Below are 18879 nucleotides of genomic sequence, written 5' to 3' on the forward strand. Positions count from 1 at the left end.
CTTACAGAGAGAAATTGGGGTCGTGACACATTATCAATCATATTTTGCAATCTCAAACTCTCAATATCTTTGCAGCTCTTATGCCTCCAAACGTCGTCATTAAAGAGAATGAAAGCTATTTTGCTAATCTCTTTTGGAGACAAAGAGAAGGCAAAAATAAATATCATTGGTGCTCTTGGAGCAATGTGTGTTTTCCTAAGAAAGAGGGAGGTTTGGGCTTTAAAAATTTGCAAAATATTTGTAACTCCTTCAATGCTAAGAGATGGTAGAGGTTTAGGACAAAACATTCTCTGTGGGCAGAATTCTTAAAAGCTAAGTATCGTGCAATCCCTTCTAAAGTTATTAGCTCCAAAGACTCTAATGCATGAAAGAATCTTCTAACCATCAAAGAGAAAATGGACAATATCATAAGCTGGATGATTAATAATGGTAACTCACTCTTTTGGTGGGACGACTGGACTGGCCAAGGGTCATAAATTCTCTTATTTCTCCTGCCATTAAATCTGGGAATGAGAAAGTCAAGGATTACATTGATGATCATGCTTGAGACCTTGACAAAGTGAGAAATATTATCCTTGATAGCGTCACTAATATGGTTAATGAGGTAAATATTGGGAATGGACTTCTTAAAGACCATGCTACTTGAAAAATTACCCCAATGAAATCTTCTCTTATGCCTCGGCATATGAAGAACTAAGATTGAAAAATAACAAAATTCTAATTTCTCTAGAATTTGGATCAAAGAACTTCCCTTTAAAATTTCTTTCTTCGTGTGGAGACTTGTAAATGGAAGACTTCCATTGGATGATAATATGAGTAGGTTTGGGATCAATTTATCATCAAGTTGCTCATGTTGTAGGGTTCCAAAAGTTAAAACTGCAAATCATGTCTTTGCCAACAGTAACATAGCAAAGAAGGTCTAGCATCAGATAGCTACCCCCTTGGAAATTCACATCAATGGAACCAGCCTTACAAACTATCTTTGGCATTGTGGAACTCTATACCAAATAACAAAGCTCACCAATTTATTTTTTGAATTACTCATAGTATATTATGTTGGGAGATATGGAAGGCTAGGTGTACTAAGAAGTATGATCAGAAAACCACTTCTGTTTCTAGAATTTGCCACCAAATACTTTTTCAAATTAAAGTGACAATGGGCAAAAAATTCAGTAAATGAGAGATAGTTGGAATTGGAGTTGAGTATGTAATATTGCAAAAAATTACAAGCCTAAAAATCAGTAGCCTCATGGTACATTGGTTGAGACCACATGGTAACAACTGGAAGTTCAATACAAATAGCAGCTTCATGACCAATCAAAGAAAAGGTGGAGCAGGTGGAATTGTTAGAAATATAAGTGGAAACATGACTATGGCCTTTGCCTATCCTACTCAGTTCTACACTAACAACTTTAGTGAAGCTCAGGTTGCAGTTATTCGTATCACTTGGTGTTGTGATCAACAATTTGATAGTTTGGAACTAGACATGGACTCAATGATTATTGTTCAATTGATTCAGGGATCCGTTAAACCTCCCTGGTCACTGCATAATTTGATTGAGAATATCCAAAAGAAAATGAACCAAAGAAATATTCAAGTGAATCACTGCATTAGGGAAGACAATGAGGTTGTAGATGCTCTTGCCAAATATGCAACAATCATCTCCGATGAAAGAATTTTATACACAGAGAATGATCTCCCAGATGAAGCTAGAGGTCCTCTAAGAATGAACAAGCTTCACCTCCCCAACTTCACAAGGAAAACAAAGAAGCATTCCACCTGGTACTCTGATCCTTCATGAACTGTATCATACTTCATGGGGAGGTGCAACATTATCATTTTTTCTATATTTAAAGAACTACTCACATTTTTCATCTCCAAAGGCCAAGACCATCAAATTTAGTAGGAAGTATTTTCCTAATCTCCTAATATTTTTGTAAATGGTTATCTAGGCAAAGCCCCTCCTTTGTTCTCCCCTGAAGTCCCTTTTAATTTTTGAGGTAAGTTTATATGCCCCCTCGTTGTAATCTTCTCTTTCAAATAATTTACAAGATAGGGGTCCAGGCCAAACCCACTACCACCACGGAAGGTGAAAGTCTCGGTGGATGGATTATATATAAAATAAAAAACAAAAACAAAGACGTCACTCAAGTTGCATCTTAACATGATTGATATTCCTAGTAAATCTGTTGGTTTCTCCCTTCACAAAGATTTTATAGATTAGAAGTACTACATACTAGAAATATATTGTAGACAGAGGCCCTCAAGACTCTAATTCAAAGTTTGGACCCCTATTTATTTTTTATTTATGTTTTGCCCGAAAAAATGTTAAGTGGTGATTTAAGTTTGATCAGGGGCTATTTTAAAAAATTTAAAACTTCTAGGGCAAACTTAAAATTCAGCAAATAAATCAAAACAAATTCTTCCTCAAGCTTGAGCATTAACTAGCAGCTTCTCCACTCTACTTCTTCTTCATTGTCTACGTTTTGATAGTAAATTTGATTGATTCAATTGTTGAAGTTGATGTTGTCTCTTAGAATTTTAAAGTTAACCATTGTATTCACTATATGTGAAAGAACTTGAGCTTGAAACTTGAAGGAGAAGAACAAAACCCCATTAAAACTCATTTTGAAGCTTGGTTGGGAGATTGGATTTTGTGAAAATGTTTGGATTGGGTGTTGATACAAGAGATTGGGTCCATCTTGGAGAGTTTATATCTCAATTTTGAGAAAGTTTGGTGAAGATTTAAAATGATTTTGGATGAAATTTCAAATTTGAGCTTGGGTTGAAGATGAACAGTTCAGATTTATATTGTCTACAAATTGCATTTCCTTTTAATAAATTTTAACTCGGTCTATGTACGTTATTATAAATAGTCTATTGATTTATTGTAAATTGAATTTAGCATCAAAGGTTCTAAATGTGCTTATGTTGCTAAATGAATTCAACTTCCTTTTTTTGGAAACTCAAAGGAAAAGTGCTAAATGAATTTCAAAGATTCTAAAATGATAGATAATGCTCCTCATCTGTACGCTACTATGACAAAACATATGATTCAACAATCATGAAAACTCGTCAGCAGTGTCTAGTGCTTCAACCAAACTTATAGTGATTCTAACTTCTATACTAAGCGATCTGAGATTAGGTATTTTCCAGAAGATATGTTGAACTCAAATTAGGAATTTTCCTGAAAGCATTTGAAATTTATGCGTTGCCGCTTTAGAATTCTTCTGAGTGGTCTTTCACAAGTCGAAATATTGGTAAATTAAGAGATAAAACTTCTCCATTTTTAAAGAAACAAACTTTATTTTAAACGTACAGATGGCTTAACAATAGACTACTGATTTATTATAAACTACAACCTAATAATAGACTACTGATTTATTATAAACTACAATATAAAAATAGTTTTTAAATAAATAAATAATATTTTATTAAGAAATGTGACATTCTAAAGTATAAAAATTAAAATTGATGACTAAACAATATGTTAACAACATAAAATTGGTGACTTAAATATAATGATAATCTAAAATATGATAATTAATAAGTAATATTAACATATGTTGATGAAAAGGTTGTGATGACTTGTTATAAATTATTAGGCAAAATACATAAACAAATACTTAAAATTGGCCTGAGATGTCAGTTAAACACTCCAATCTTTGAAAAAGATGAAATCTTTTCGGCTCTATAAAGCTAAATTGTGTTCAAAATCTGAAAATATTTTCTCGATTTCATGGTGATGACGGCTATGGAGGCGACAGATTCAAGGTTATATTTCTATTTATTTTACAGTAGTGGTGATTATGTTTATGTGAAAAGTGTAAGAGGGACGGGAGGAGATCACAATTAAAAGAGGAAGAATGGGGTTGAAAACGTGGGGGAGGGGCTGGGAAGGAAGAAGAAGAATGGGGGTGGGAGTTGTTGTTATATGGTTAAAATAAGGAAAAAGTTAAAAATACATCATTAATGACACATGCCAACGTCTAATTCGTTCATTTGACGCAATTGTAAGGCACGTATTAATTGTAAGGAGCGAGTTGAGGTGTCTAGATGGTTACTTGGTAAGTTGGAGTATTTAACTGACAGATGAGGCAAGTTTAAGTATATGTTTATGTATTTAGCGTTATAATTATGTTAACAACTTGAGAGTGATGACATAACTATATGTGAACAACATGAAATGTTCTTAACTATATTGCAATAGGTAACTAAACTCTATGGCAACAAAATGAAATGGGCACCATAGCTATATTACGAACGCTACAGTATCTAAGGATTATAATATACACACTTGTAATGTTAAGATTTATAACGAACGACTCGTAACATCTCAATAATAGTAACATTGATATTGATATCTCATTAACATATTATTAAATCATCATTTATTAATAAAAAATTATCATTTTCAATAAGGGAAATGCGTACTTAGAGGCTTTTAAGGGGGAGTGGCAGTTTGAAGTCTAGATGTTGATAATAAACTAAGCACGTAATTTAGTATAAACTAAAATCAACATAAGCACATTTAAGTCGTTTAATATAGACTTAGTTAAAATATATTATAGATCACTATATACTTTTAAAACTTGTCATGAAAAGATATGACCGGGAGCAATTTACAAGGTGTCGCTTCAACCTTTTTAGAGTTCATAACATAAAATCTAAAGTTCTAATTAGCAGATATCTAGATTTAATAGGTTAGTCCAAATTACAACTACCGTAAAAGATGTCTGTCGCATTTATAATACCCACTGCCACTAGCAGTGGCTCATACTCCCTCCGTTCAAAAAGAGTGTCTACTAATTTTTTTTTTCTTTCAAAATAAGTGTTCACTTACCAAATCAAGAAAGAATTAATCTTTGTTTTTAAAGATTTTATTACCAAAATGGTGTTGAATTACAAAGCATTGGCGACTGAGAGTTGGACAATAGCCCCAACACTTCAGTCAGACTCACGATAAAAATAAACTATATGCTAAACTACCAAAGCAAACTACTTATTACTTACGTAGGACAGAAATTAAAACTTGCCAACCAATTAGCTACTTTGGGTTTCTTACTATCTCTAAAATACACCTCTTGGATTATCTACTTGATCATTAACTCCACATGTTGTTTGTCTTGAAATACTCTCATGTTCCTCTCCCTCCATATAGAGTAGACTGCAGCTACAAAAAACATTCTATACACCTCTGCCCTAGCACTCCTTCCATTAGTAAAACTGATTGACCATTGTGGCTCATCATCCTAGTTCTTAGGCCTTCTGTTAATACCTTGCCATTTGAGAAACTTCTGTCAGACTTAAGCAGACAATTCACATGCGAAGAACAAATATGAGTCGTTTTCAATCTTCTGGCCACACAAAGGACACACTGTATCGCTAGTCATACCCCATTTACTTAGTCTATCCCTTGTATAAAGCTTGCCATGGACTGCTAATCTTAGCACGAAGATCCATTTAGGAAATCTAAGGTTATTACATACCATTTTCCTCTGGGCCGCCTTTGGAAACTCACCTCTTAGTCTCTGGTAAAATTGTCTTGAAGAGAACTGATCCATATTATAGATATCAGTTAGTTCATATCCTGCTTCTATATTGTACTTTGATACCTTCATAATCTTCTGAATGATCTATGAAGTCTGTTTTGGAATGTCCTCCAGGAAGTTCCTATTAGCCCCTATAATAACAATTTGTTAATAGCAGTTTTGTTTCAAGCTGTGATGTCTAGAATGTTTAGGCCCCCAACATTTGTAGGTTGACATAGTCTGTCCCAGACTAATAAAGCTTTCTTTGAAAGTTCAACACCACCGGTCCACAAAAAAATCTTCTACATGTAGCTTCTATGATCCGCACAACTCTCTTAGGGAGCACAAAGTTCTGAGCCTAAAAGACTTGTATAGAGAATAAGATAGATTTGATGAGTTGTGCTCTACCAGCATATGACAGAAACTTGGTGGTCCGGGATTTAATTCCATGCAGAATCTTATCTAGCAGAGGCTTACATTGTACACATGAGACTCTTTTGGAGCTAATAGGAACCCTTAAATATCTTAAGGGGAGTTGTCCTTTAGTGAATATGCCTCCAAAGTAGACAATTGCCCTTATTTACGTATTCTTAAAAGTCTTTTAAATAACTCCAATTTTCTATGATATTATTAAATAGGTTCAACATTTGGTTATTCGAAGTTTGACTGCAATTCAAATTTTTGCCATTCCATATTTGTCTATGGATGCAAAATTTGGCACACTTATGGTTTGGTATAGGGAGTGTTTATTTAATTATTGCAATATGTTCATACTAGTTAATATGAGTGTCAATGGTTCTGTTCGGTTCGGCTGATTATTTTATAAAATTGATATCATACTAATTTTTCGGTTACTCTATTTTGTATAATCAAAATTAGACTTTTTGAAATCGTCCCGATCATCTCGATTTCGCTTCGGTATCTGTATGATTCGGTTAATTTTCAGTAATTTTGTTAAAATATTATGTATGAGTCGTTAATATAAGTTAGAACGCGATAAGATACGTACTTACTTAGGATTTTAGCAAAACTCTCTTTACATTTAAAGGTGATGAATCAAAGGAATATGAAAGATAGCCGGAATAGAGATTCATCTCACTATTCTACTACAACATAAGAGAAATTAAGCAAAGACAAAATAAATATAGATCACACGAGTTGGAATATATTAATTAAGATTGGACTCAAGAATAGAGCCTATTAAAAGATTAAGTATCAAATAAGAAAAATCTAAATCATACGAGAGAAAATATATTCAATACTTATGGTTTGCCGCTCAAGATCGCTAGAATACATGTGGCATGGTACTCAAGATGCTAGCTAGAATTAATTTAGTTTCAATTGGACTAGTATAATAGGCTTGAGAGTTGAGACTTTAGGTTTTAATTACTTGTTGGCCGTAAATGTTTTCACAATCACAAAGGCCAAGGAAAATTGATATTTTGTTATTTTTAAAACTTGATATATAAAATGTATTTTTCTTATCTAAAATTATTTGGTACATTTCGGTATTTTTTCAGTTTATTTTTGTAAAATTAAAAACCTACCATAATTATCGGTACGGATATAAATTTATATAAAAACCTAAAGTTTATAAAAATAAACCCAATAATCGATACGATACTGCTCGATTTAGTTGGTTTTTAGAGATCCATTGACATCGCTACTAGTTAATGTTAAGTGTTAAATGACCAAGTTCCATATGTCAAGTTAAAATACGAAAATTTTAATTAGGGGTAGTTTAGTTAAATTATTTATTCCCTTTTTAGGAGTTTATATTTTCTTAAGATGTGTTTAAATGGGTAGTAGGGGTTTCAATGGTTCGGTTCTGATGGTTATTTTAAAAAATTTGAACCATACCAATTTTTTGGCTATTCTATTATGTATAAGCAAAATTAAACTTTTTGAAAACGTCCCAATCATGTTGGTTTCTTCGGTATCGGTACGGTTCGGTTAATTTTCGGTATTTTTTAAAATGTCATGTAAAAGTCACTAGTAAAAGTAGAATGCAATAACGTGCATACTTTTATAGGACTTAGCAAAACTGTCTAGACAGTTTTACTGTTTAAATGGTTGTGAATTATGAAAATATAAATATCACGACCCAAAATTCAACTAGTCGTGATGGCACTTAACCCAACCCGTTAGGTAAACCAATTACCAACTATCCAATTTCAATAATAATTATTAAAATAATTTAAGTGAATAAAGGTCTTAATTTTATACAATCCCCAAGAACTTGTAGTACAAATCATGAGATTCTAAGAATAGAGTTTACAAAGTAGAAATGAAATAAATACATAGTCTGTTTGAATAGTACATAAACAGAACTTTTATAAATCTAAGGCTACCATGAACAAGAGGCAGCTACAACAGGAACGCAGGTACATCTTCAAATCCCGCAACCATCGAGCACAACAATAACAGCAGCCAACATTTGCATGCAATGTGCAAAAGTGTAGTATCAGTACAACCGACCCCGTGTACTGAGTAAGTAGCAAACCTAGCCTTAGGTTGAAAGTAGTGATAAGCTTCTACTAAGGTCGGGTCCAAAACAAATAGTCCACAACAGTCCATAGCAGTATAAAACAAATAATACCAGAAGTAACTCAAAGATAAAATGCTTAGCAAAATCATGATTTCAAAAATAATAGTTCTCCCTTTCAAGTACATCAGTGAAAACCCAAATTGTTTACCGAAGTTGCCAAAAATATGAATAAGTTTGAAAACAATAATTTTTCCCAAAAATCCTTTCAATAATAATTGAGATGTTTCATTTTTCTTCTATATAACCCGTGTAAAAACAAATGCATCATTATGCCCATCTCTCAAAAATATGTAAAAATCATCAATGATGTGATGCAGTACAGCATGAGAAAAATACATCTCTATGCATGTATGTCATGTGTGCATGCCAATGCGATGCAACTCAATGATAAAATCATAAATAGCCCCTCGGGCAGACCTCACAATCACTCATATACAGCCCCTCGGACTTACCTCACAATCAATCGTAAACAGCCCCCGAGCATACCTCACAATCACCCATGCCTCCCAGTCACTCAGTACTCGGCACTCGCACTCAGTAGGTACCTGTGCTCACTGGGGGTGTGTACAGATTTCGGAGGGGCTCCTTCAGCCCAAGCGCTATAATTTGCGCGGACAACTCACGTGCCGCACGGACAACTCACGTGCTATAATATCATATCAGAATTTGCACGGACAACTCACATGCCATAATAAGCCAATAAGGCCTGCTGCAGGCGGGCAACCCCGATCCATATAATAGTAATAATATATATATATATATAACCAACATGGCCTGTTGCGGCGTGCAACCCGATCCCAAAAAAATATCCTCACAATCAGGCCCTCAGCCTCCCTCAGTCATAAATCTCTCCAATCACTCTCTCTCATGGGCTCGCAATATCATGAGAATAGCCCAAAAATGATGATATAATGTATCAATGAATAACAACAGAGATTGAGATATGATATGTAATGAAATGAATATGACTGAGTATGAATTTTCAATTTAAAACAAATAATTTACAACAATATGACCTCTGCGGGTCCCAAAATACTGGCACATAGCTTCATATGCTTTTCAGCTCAATTTCTTTGACACATAAAACCGCATGGAGAATGCAAGGATTATTTAACTATAAAATTCCACAGAAATAATTATGTCATAATTTATATAGTGCACGCCCACACGCCCGTCACCTAGCATGTGTGTCACCTCCCAACGATTCACATAATACATATATTTACGGTTCATACCCTCAACTCCAAGATTAGAAGAGTTACTTACCTCGAACAAGCCAAATCAAATGCCGAGCAAGCTAAACAATGCTCCAGAAAACCCATTATGCGCGTATCCACTTCCAAACGGCTCGAATCTAGTCACAATTAATTTGATCCAGCCCACGAAAATTATAGAAATTTATACTATATCAAAATACTAATATTTTTCAAAATATCCGAAATTACGTCCCAAAAATTACCCGTGGGGCCCACATCTCGGAATCTGACGAAACTCATAAAATACGACAACTCATCCAATTACAAGTTCAACCATACTAATTTCACTCAAATCCGACTCCAAATCGGTATTCAAACTTGAAAAATTCGTTTCGTGACATTATAGAAATTTCCTTCTATTTCTCTTGAAGATTCAATAATCTTACACCAAAAATGAAGATTAATTCATGAAATATAACCACAAGGAAGTCAAGAACACTTACCCCAAGTTGTTTGAAAAAATTCCTCTCCAAAATCGTCCAAACCGTGCTTCAAAATCCGAAAATTGGTGAAAATGTCGAACCCTCAAACTTAAGGATTCTGTCTAGTCGATCCGCACCTGCGGACAAGATTTGTGCACCTGCGCCTCTGCTTGTGTGAGCAAAACGTCGCATTTGCGGACTTCACTTGCATGCCCAGTTTTCACTTCTGCGAGCAACCGTCCGCATCTACGCTCACGCAGGTGCGAAATTTTCCCTCGCACCTGCGACCAATGCCTCACAGCCCTCTGCCCGCATCTGCGCTCCTTCTCGCGCAGGTGCGATTCCGCACCTGCGAAGCTCTTTCCGCACCTGCGCACCTCGCTTCAACGCACCCCTGCTCGCACTTGCGAGCTCGCACCTGCGACTACTTCTCCGCAGGTGTGATTACACCAGAAGGCTTCAGTTCCAGCAGTCTTCCAAATTTAAAAATTAATCCGTTAACCATCTGAAACTCACCCGAGGCCCCCGGGACCTCAATTAACTATATCAACAAGTCTCGTAACATAACACAGACCTACTCGAGGCCTCAAATCATACCTAACAACATCGAAACGACGAATTACACCTCAATTCAAAATCAACGATCTTTGAACTTTTAAATTTTATGTCTTGTGCCGAAACACATCAAATCAATCCGGAATGACTTCAAATTTTGCATACAAGTCACATTTCATATTATGGGCCTATTCCAATTTCCAGAATCAGATTCCGACCCCGATATCAAAAAGTCAACCCCCCCGGTCAAACTTTCCAAAAATCTAACTTTCGGCATTTCAAGCCAAATTTCACTACGGATCTCCAAATAATTTTTCGGATACGCTCCTAAGTCCAAAATTACCATACGGAGCTATTGAAATCATTAAAACTCCATTCCGGGGTCGTTTACACATAAGTCGACATCCGATCACTATTTTAACTTAAGCTTTAAACCTTGGAACTAAATGTTCCAATTCATTCCAAAACCTCACCGAACTCGAACCATTTACCTCTATAATTCACACAACAACTGTAAAGTATAATTTGAGTAGTAAAGGAGAAAATGGGGTTGTAATACTCAAAACGACTTGCCGGGTCGTTACAATAAAAGATGGGCAGAGTATAGATCCATCAACTACTCTATCGCTGCGTAAAAGAAATTACGCAAAGACAAAGAAAAGATAAACCACACAAGTCAAAAGATATTAACCAAGTCGAGACTTAAAAATAAAGTCTATAGAATATTAAATACTCAAAAAAGATAAATCTAAATCATACAAAATGAAATATATTCAATACATTGTAGTTTGCCACTCATAATCGTTAGAATACTTTGTGTCTTCCTGTTGAATATGCTGGAAATAATTTAGTCTCAGTAGGAGTAACATAATAGGTTTGGGCATTAGGATTTTGATCTTAATTACTTGTTGGCTTGTAACAATTTTTATAATTCCATGACCCAAGGAAAAATTTAGTACTTTATTATTTTTAACTTAATATATAAATATATTTTTCATATGTAAATTTATTCGGTACGGTTCAGTATTTTTTCGGTTTATTTTTATAAAATAAAAGACATACTTTAATTATCGATATGGTTGTAAATTTATATAAAATCCTATAATTTTATTAAAAAAAATCTAAAAATCAGCACGGTATGATCGATTTAGTCTGTTTTTAAATATGAGACCGTTAATGGATAGTGGGCATTTATTTTGAACTGAAGGGAGTATAACTTTTAATTTGGATTTGTTTTATTTTATGGAGTAATATATTTTCAGCTTCTTTATTTTTTTCTCCAGACAGTCCATAACCTCCTTCCTGCTCAACGCCACCCACATGGTTCGTTCCATCTTCAAATCGTTTCTAAATCTTACAAAACCCGTCGCTACCATCTCCATACTACCACCTCATTCAATCTCCATTCCTACCACAAATCCAACATCAAGAATCTACCTACCAGTTGGCAACAGAATTCAACAATCATTATTTAATCCACCCCTTCAAATTCAAGAATATGGGTCGGCTAAATACAGCACCAATAATAGCAATGGAACTGTTGATACGGGTCTTGTTGGTGGGAAAGAATACTTGTTGATGTCAGATGAGGAGTTGATGAGGCAATGCGAAATGGACACTTTCAAGGCTTCAGGTCCAGGTGGACAACACCGCAACAAGCGTGAATCTGCTGTTCGTTTGAAGCATAACCCTACTGGGATTGTTGCTCAGGTTTTAGTTTTTATTTTTTTGGTGAAAATTTTTATGACCCATTTTTGGATTTTGAACTGAAATTTGCTATTTTTTTTGGGTATTTGTGTGTTGAGTTTAATTTCTGTGCTTGGAACGTATGAAAAATATTGAATATTTTAGAATAAATGATAAGTGATCTCATTTAACAGGTTAAATTATACTGATGGTGTAAAAAGTTCATTTCACTGTCCGTGTATATAACTTAAATCCTTGTGTATTTGGGGTTCATTTTAGGCTGTGGAGGATAGATCCCAACACATGAATCGTGCCTCTGCTTTAACTCGTTTACGAGTGTTACTGGCTCTTAAAGGTATTCATTTCATCACTTAGTTGTTTCCACTAATATCAAATTACAGATTTGCTCGATTATTTTAAACATTGCATTTTAACATGGTTTGAGGTTTCATATAACTGATCCCAACTTGTTTGGTACTGAGACGTTGTTGTTGTTGTTGCTGTTGTTTTATTTGAAGATTTCTCTATTAGAGTTACTTTTCAACCATTACTTTAATATTTGCTCCACAACCAGTGATTTATTATACAAGTCAAATTAAAATCTTAAACTCTGTGCCATGTCAAATGCATTGTACAAAAAGTGAGTACAATTTTTTGTCTAATCAGCGTGTACTATTTCCTTGTACCTCTAGTAACTTTGAGTTCTGTGATTAAGTGTGCGACGTGGAATTTTAACTGTATCAAGTGAGGAGCTTGGAGTGCACTGTTGAGTTAGCAGAGTTGTGCCGAGACAACTAGTTATGACACCCAAATAAAACTGTTATTGTACCATTAGGATAAGGGCTAGAGCAGAGGGAGACCTACGTAATACACTGAACTAGAGAGGAGACTTAATGAGAAATCGTGTACTATTTCTTTTTCTTGGTGAAATGCGTCCACTTTCCTTGTTTTGAGGCAGATTTTTTCCTCGCACCCACTAAACCATATTTCTGAAATTGGCTTGTTTAGGTGCAAATTCCCAGATCTTCAGAGCTTTAGTGTCTTGAGTTCTATGTTGCCACAAAATAGAACTGAAAGGCTTTACGGGTTGGCCGTTGACTAGGAATATAGAGAAGCAATAAAAGAAAGAGACAGGGTTTCCTAATGGATGAATGGGTGAAAAGTTGTTGGAAAATAAGGGTATTAATACAAAGATAAAAATAAGCACATAACTGTGTTATAGTTGAAACCACACCTTATTTGATGGAAATTTCTCAATTTATCTTGTGCCACTCTGGAATCGGGCTGCAGGCTTACTTTATATGTTTAAGCTCATAAGCATAATGTTGATGCGGCTCTACATCTAGATGATGATCTAGAAAGCTTACGTTTTTATTATTTTCATCTAGTTAGGAACAACATCGATCTTGATACATATACACCTCCTCAAGAGCTGCTTCAAATTCTTCCCGCTAAATCAACAATCAGGGGTTCAGATTGCGGCCCGCAGATTGGACCAAAGAATCCTAAGTTTGCTTTGGTATACTTTTCCTCCTTCATGTCTTTGATAAAATTTAAATCTTATGCAAGATGTTTACTTTATGTTTCTTCTTTAATCCATAGGGAATGCAAGCTTTACTAGATCTAATTTTTGCTGTTGAGGGCTCGGTAGCAGATGCTGCTAAGAAGTTGGGGTATGTATTTGTGTAATTTGCATCAAACTGTTGTTGATGTTTTGGCGGATGCGCTTTTGTTAGTGGGTCAAAAGAAACTAAAAATAATAAGTAGCTATTTTCTAGCAAAGTAGCTCAAACTTGTTCCACTTACTAGTTTTACTATATCTTTCCACTAGGTTGGGAATTCCATATATCGTTGTTTAACAAGTCAGGCTTCCTGCGTAGATCCCTTCAATCTCGTACCGTAATGTGGGCAGCAGAGTGCTTACTATACATTTGTTTTGCTGAACTTTCTGGCAGGTTGAGCACTGGGGCTTTATCAAGATTGTTATTATCTGATGATAATCTCAGAATGGCGGTGAACGAGTTCAGAATATCCAAGGTATGGATGCATGCCTTTAATAAATCTTTTAGCTCATAGGTATTGGAACTTGGTTTCTTATTTAATTAATTGTAAGTATATCATTATAATCTCCAGCTCGTACTAAATGTCCACTATTATGTTCTTGTACACGATCAGTTTAAATCACCTGTAGAGATATAGGCATCAGCCTAAAAGTGGAATTGTCAAGTAGGGTACGTAAAGGGGAATTGGAATATCACTGCTGCCGTGTCCTCCATGAAACAGATCTCTCTTCTCACAGTTTGTCTTTGTGTTGGAGAGACACCACATGGTCCTTTTGGGGGTTGGTTTTCTGCCTTTAGAAGCTAAAAACTATGCCAAACTCGGGGGTTTGTTAAGATGAGTAATGGTTAGAGATGGTTAAGGTTGAATTGCATTAGAAAGAGGTTTGTTAGATTATTTAGGGTTCTAAACATATCGACCCTAGGTATCAGTCTTATGTCCTTAAGCTAGTATATCATAATGTTGTACTTTGTCATAGTATTCCATCACTGCATGGTGGTCTTTTAAAACTCTGTAATCTAAACGTCAAGATTATTCTTTTTCTTCTTGGACAAGGATGGATTTGTTTGGAGAATGGTTTGAAACTGTGACCTATATTTACAATAACTCCACAGACTAAGGCAACACGAGCCCACCCAGCGTGGGATGCCTAAACTTCAAGAATTCATAGTAACATTTATTTATAGAATATTTTATATGCAATCTTATGCACAGCTGTATACTACTATAAAATGTAAAGACGTTTCAAGACTATGAAAAGTAACGAAATCTGTATCTTCCCAAAAGTTTTCTGAAAGATGCAGACAGTAATAGGTCATATCTAAGTTGCTCGGACATGGCTGCGGGTGTCCGGTACGGGTGCAGATCTAGAGGTCGGATACTTCGGGATGTAAATTCTAAGATTCGAGGATATGGATCTTAGTACGGATACGAATACGGATACGGGGTGCGGAATCCAGCTAAAATAATTTAAACAAATAAAAATATAAAAATATCTCTAAATTGTGAGAAATTTTGTGGAATACTTACGTACAACTTGTAAAGTGTGGATTCCTTTTTTATTCTCAAGTTGTAGATAGAGGGTTGATTTCCTAGATAAGGTATGCTATTTTCTTCAAAGTTTATCCTAGTTGTGGTTCTAATTTTGGGAATCAAATGTATCTGTGTCGAATATTTCCGTATGGTGTGGTCAAGTATCCAAAATTGTTTGACCAGATTCAGTACGGATCCCACACGCACACCCATACTAGTGTCGTGTTGACACGGGTGCGACACCTAAATTACCATGTCGGAGCAACTTAGGGTCATATAACATTTTGTGCTTTATCCTCTTTTTCTCTAAAAGACAGATATGACCACACACCACGCCAAAAAGGAGGGTTTGTCAAATCTACTTCAAGCTACCAAACTAGAAAGGAGAAAATAAGTTAAAACGGGAACATGCAAATCTAGCAACTTGAATAAGAATATATTTTTTATGCTTCTAGTCTTCTACCATTTCAGTATTGAAATTTAGTAACCTATTAAATCTAGAATAATACTACTATTTTTATACTTCCTAGTCTTCTACACACTTGCATAAGTTCCCATTTCAATACTGAAATAGATAATTAATAAGGTTTTTTTGCTGAAAATGTTGTTGTCATGTAAATGTGCAGGGTATGAAGCCTCTGAAATAGGACTCCTTCGTACTATTTGCTCTTCATTTCCATTTGAGATGTCAAGCTTCAGGAGATAATGCTGGAGACATGTTTGAATAAACAATGTCTGCTTAGTGATAATTTTTGTGGAAATGAAGTGTTGCTGCTGATTCTGATATGCTTGGCATTAGGTCTGCTGCGCTGGAAAAGTGCTGCAAGTTTTTATTGTAAATTCCCTTTTCTTCTAGTTTTCTGCTGATTCTGATATAATGGATCAATGTAGAAAAGGATATTGGCTGTACCACATATACGCTGCTTCGGCGTACGTATATTTTTTTTGTTAACTTCTCTGGTTGTCTTATCTTTATGTCAAATTGACAAAAAGAAAGAGGCTATCTTTATTGAATTTTAAAAAGAAAAAGAAAACAAAATGAGATTTGACGTATTTTTTTGGATTTAACCTTTTTTTATGACGGTGGAATTTTTTCTCCCCTGCCTATCACCCTACTCAATGCTAGAATGGTGCATTATCATGACGGTGGAATTTCTTCTAAAACTCAACTTTAATTTCCACTTTCACTTACCTACGTTTCTTCACCCTATTAATTTATGCATACATTCAACGTAACAAAACCTTCTGAAGGTCAAAATCATATGATCTAGTAGATTTTCTTCAAAACCTGCTTAAATATATCACTTTTAATAATTTCAGTTTAAATGTCTAATCCAATTCCTTCCTAAGACCAATCAAAATCAAAGGTCATGCACACTCTAACAATATATATATATATAAAAAAGAGGGAATAGACAAGGTGACTTGGCACCTCTCTTTGGCCAAGGATCTCATTTATCTTTTTTCTCTCATTTTTACCTTAACTATTCCATTGAAAGCTAGCATAATGCAAGTATCACGTGAATTGTAATTATGCCAAGCAAAACTTAGGCAATTGGGAATAAAATACTGTATAGGGGTAGAACCGAGCTCGATACTTGATCGAGCATCTGGAATAATAGACCAGGCTCGGCACATTTGTAAGAGATCGAAGGTACAGATGAAACCGAGCTCGATATCGAGTTTCGAAATTCGACAAGACCATCAGATTTGCCCTCGAGTTTATCGAAGGCACGACCGATCCTACTTCTAACGGCCTTGAAGAAGAGCTTTGCCAACTCATCCGACAAGGATACGTGATTCTCGCCATTAACCAATCATTATGGCAGAAATCACGGAATTAAGTCAAAAAGGGAGCTAATGGTCTATATAATTTCATATAAAATAATGTCTTAAAAGCCTAATCTCCCTAAATATATATAGAGAGGAAACTGAGTAATTCAGGCACACATTGTAACATACTTCAGAGAACAAGATACTATTTTTTCCAGCTTTGTTCATATTATTCTAGCTTCAATAACATCACATCTAAATTCGAAGTAAGTTAACCTTGCAAGGTTTAAGTTGTTCAATCTGCATAGTTTGCATTTATTTTTCTACTTATTCTTCTATTTTAAATTTGATTTCTCACTTTGTATCAAGTTAGATCACATATCCTTAAAACTGCGTATAAATTCAATTGTTATCTGATTTTGGGGGTAAACAGTTTGGCGCCAACCGTAGGGCTAAGGATAATAGTGATTATTTGATACAAATCTCCATAACACACATTGCTTTACACTTGCTCTTTGAAGTGTCTTTGATTTTAGGCTAAAAATGACAAACTCTCAATTAGCACCTCTACATATCGACAACTAGTCCGGTCATCAAGGTGAGAATAACAACACGGCGCCTGGTAACGCAGGGCCACCCGCTGATGTCGTTGGAATTCGGACCGCGAATCCAATTGATGTAAATTCACATGTGGCCATCGAAGCAAACTTGTCTACCGACCCTGAAAATAGCGTCCGTGGTGGAGCCCGATCGGCAGCTCGAAACACACAAAACATTGAAGAAAACTAGATCAACCTACGCATGATCTTCGAAATGCTGCAAGATTAACAGGTGGCGATAGTTCATTTGCAGAGCCAAACCCAAGCATCGAGCAGGGTAGAACCCGATCCGCCCCAAAAAGTCACTCGCAGAACGGAATCGGCCATGATAACATTGAATGAACGAGAGTCGGAGACTAATTCCGAAATTATAAAAATGCTCGAGGAGCTGACAAAGCGGATAAAATTAGGGGAAAAGAAGATCGAAGCGAACGATAAAAAGGTCGAAACATATAATTCCAGGGTAGATCAAATCCTAGGAGCGCCCCCGATATTGAAGGGACTGAATTCCAGGAAGTTCATAAAAAAACCTTTTCCTCCAAGCGCGGCCCCAAAACCAATCCCCAAGAAATTTTGTATGCCCGAAATACCTAAGTACAACGGAACGAGCGATCCAAACGAGCATGTGACCTCTTATACATGTGCCATCAAAGGAAACGACTTGGAAGATGACGAAATCGAGTTTGTTTTGCTGAAAATATTTAGGGAGACCCTGTCCAAGGGAGCCATGATATGGTATCACAACTTACCTCCTAATTCTATTGACTCATTTGCTATGCTTGCAGACTCTTTCATAAAAGCTGGTGCCATCAAGGTCGAAACCAGGAAATCAGACCTTTTCAAAGTCAAACAGAAGGAAAACAAGATGCTCAGGGAGTTCGTGTCCCATTTTCAAATGGAACGAATGGATCTGCCGCCGGTCGCTGATGATTGGGTTGTTCAGTCTTTCACTCAGGGACTCAATATTCGAAGCTCGGTTGCTTCGCAGCAATTAAAGCAAAACCTGATAGAATACCCTGTCGTTACCTGGGCCGATGTACACAATCAGCATCAATAGAAAATCAGAGTCGAAGATGATCAACTCGGGGCACCTTCGGAGTCTATATATCCCTCCAGGACTCTTGATAGAGCCAAGAGGGACATCGATCGTGAACCAGGATCAAACAGGGATCGATATCGGCCCTATAATGGAGAGCGGAGGAACAGTGGGTCCGGGCAGAACCCCATAAAAAATGAAAGAAGAAATGACCAGGGTCGAAACAATCGGGGGCTAATGACCAAAAACGGTTTTGACAAGCCCACCGGGCCTAAAAAAGCACCGAGGCTATTGGAGTATAACTTTAATATCGACGCAGCTGCCATCGTATCAGCCATCAGGCAAATAAAGGGTACCAAATGGACTCGATCTCTACAATC

General features: G+C 35.8%; 1 protein-coding gene across 1 annotated transcript; it reads left to right on the plus strand.

Moving 5' to 3' along the window:
- The first annotated feature begins 11556 nt into the window (after nt 1–11556).
- Nucleotides 11557–16142, plus strand: LOC107763068 (uncharacterized). The gene is made up of 6 exons (XM_016581489.2): nt 11557–12022; nt 12278–12353; nt 13387–13517; nt 13601–13671; nt 13954–14035; nt 15718–16142. The coding sequence occupies exons 1-6, from the start codon at nt 11633–11635 to the stop codon at nt 15736–15738; spliced, it is 771 nt and encodes a 256-aa protein (XP_016436975.1). The 5' UTR covers nt 11557–11632; the 3' UTR covers nt 15739–16142.
- The last annotated feature ends 2737 nt before the right edge of the window (nt 16143–18879 follow it).

This window comes from Nicotiana tabacum, chromosome 4 (genome assembly GCF_000715075.1).
Source record: "Nicotiana tabacum cultivar K326 chromosome 4, ASM71507v2, whole genome shotgun sequence".
Taxonomy (NCBI): domain Eukaryota; kingdom Viridiplantae; phylum Streptophyta; class Magnoliopsida; order Solanales; family Solanaceae; genus Nicotiana; species Nicotiana tabacum.

What these genes read in the sequence shown, in the direction of transcription:
- LOC107763068 (XM_016581489.2), top strand. Translation starts at nt 11,633, where the DNA reads ATGGTTCGTTCCATCTTCAAATCGTTTCTAAATCTTACAAAACCCGTC. An exon ending in CTACTGGGATTGTTGCTCAG is followed by an intron (nt 12,023 to 12,277) that starts GTTTTAGTTTTT and finishes GGTTCATTTTAG; the next exon opens with GCTGTGGAGGATAGATCCCA. An exon ending in ACGAGTTCAGAATATCCAAG is followed by an intron (nt 14,036 to 15,717) that starts GTATGGATGCAT and finishes GTAAATGTGCAG; the next exon opens with GGTATGAAGCCTCTGAAATA.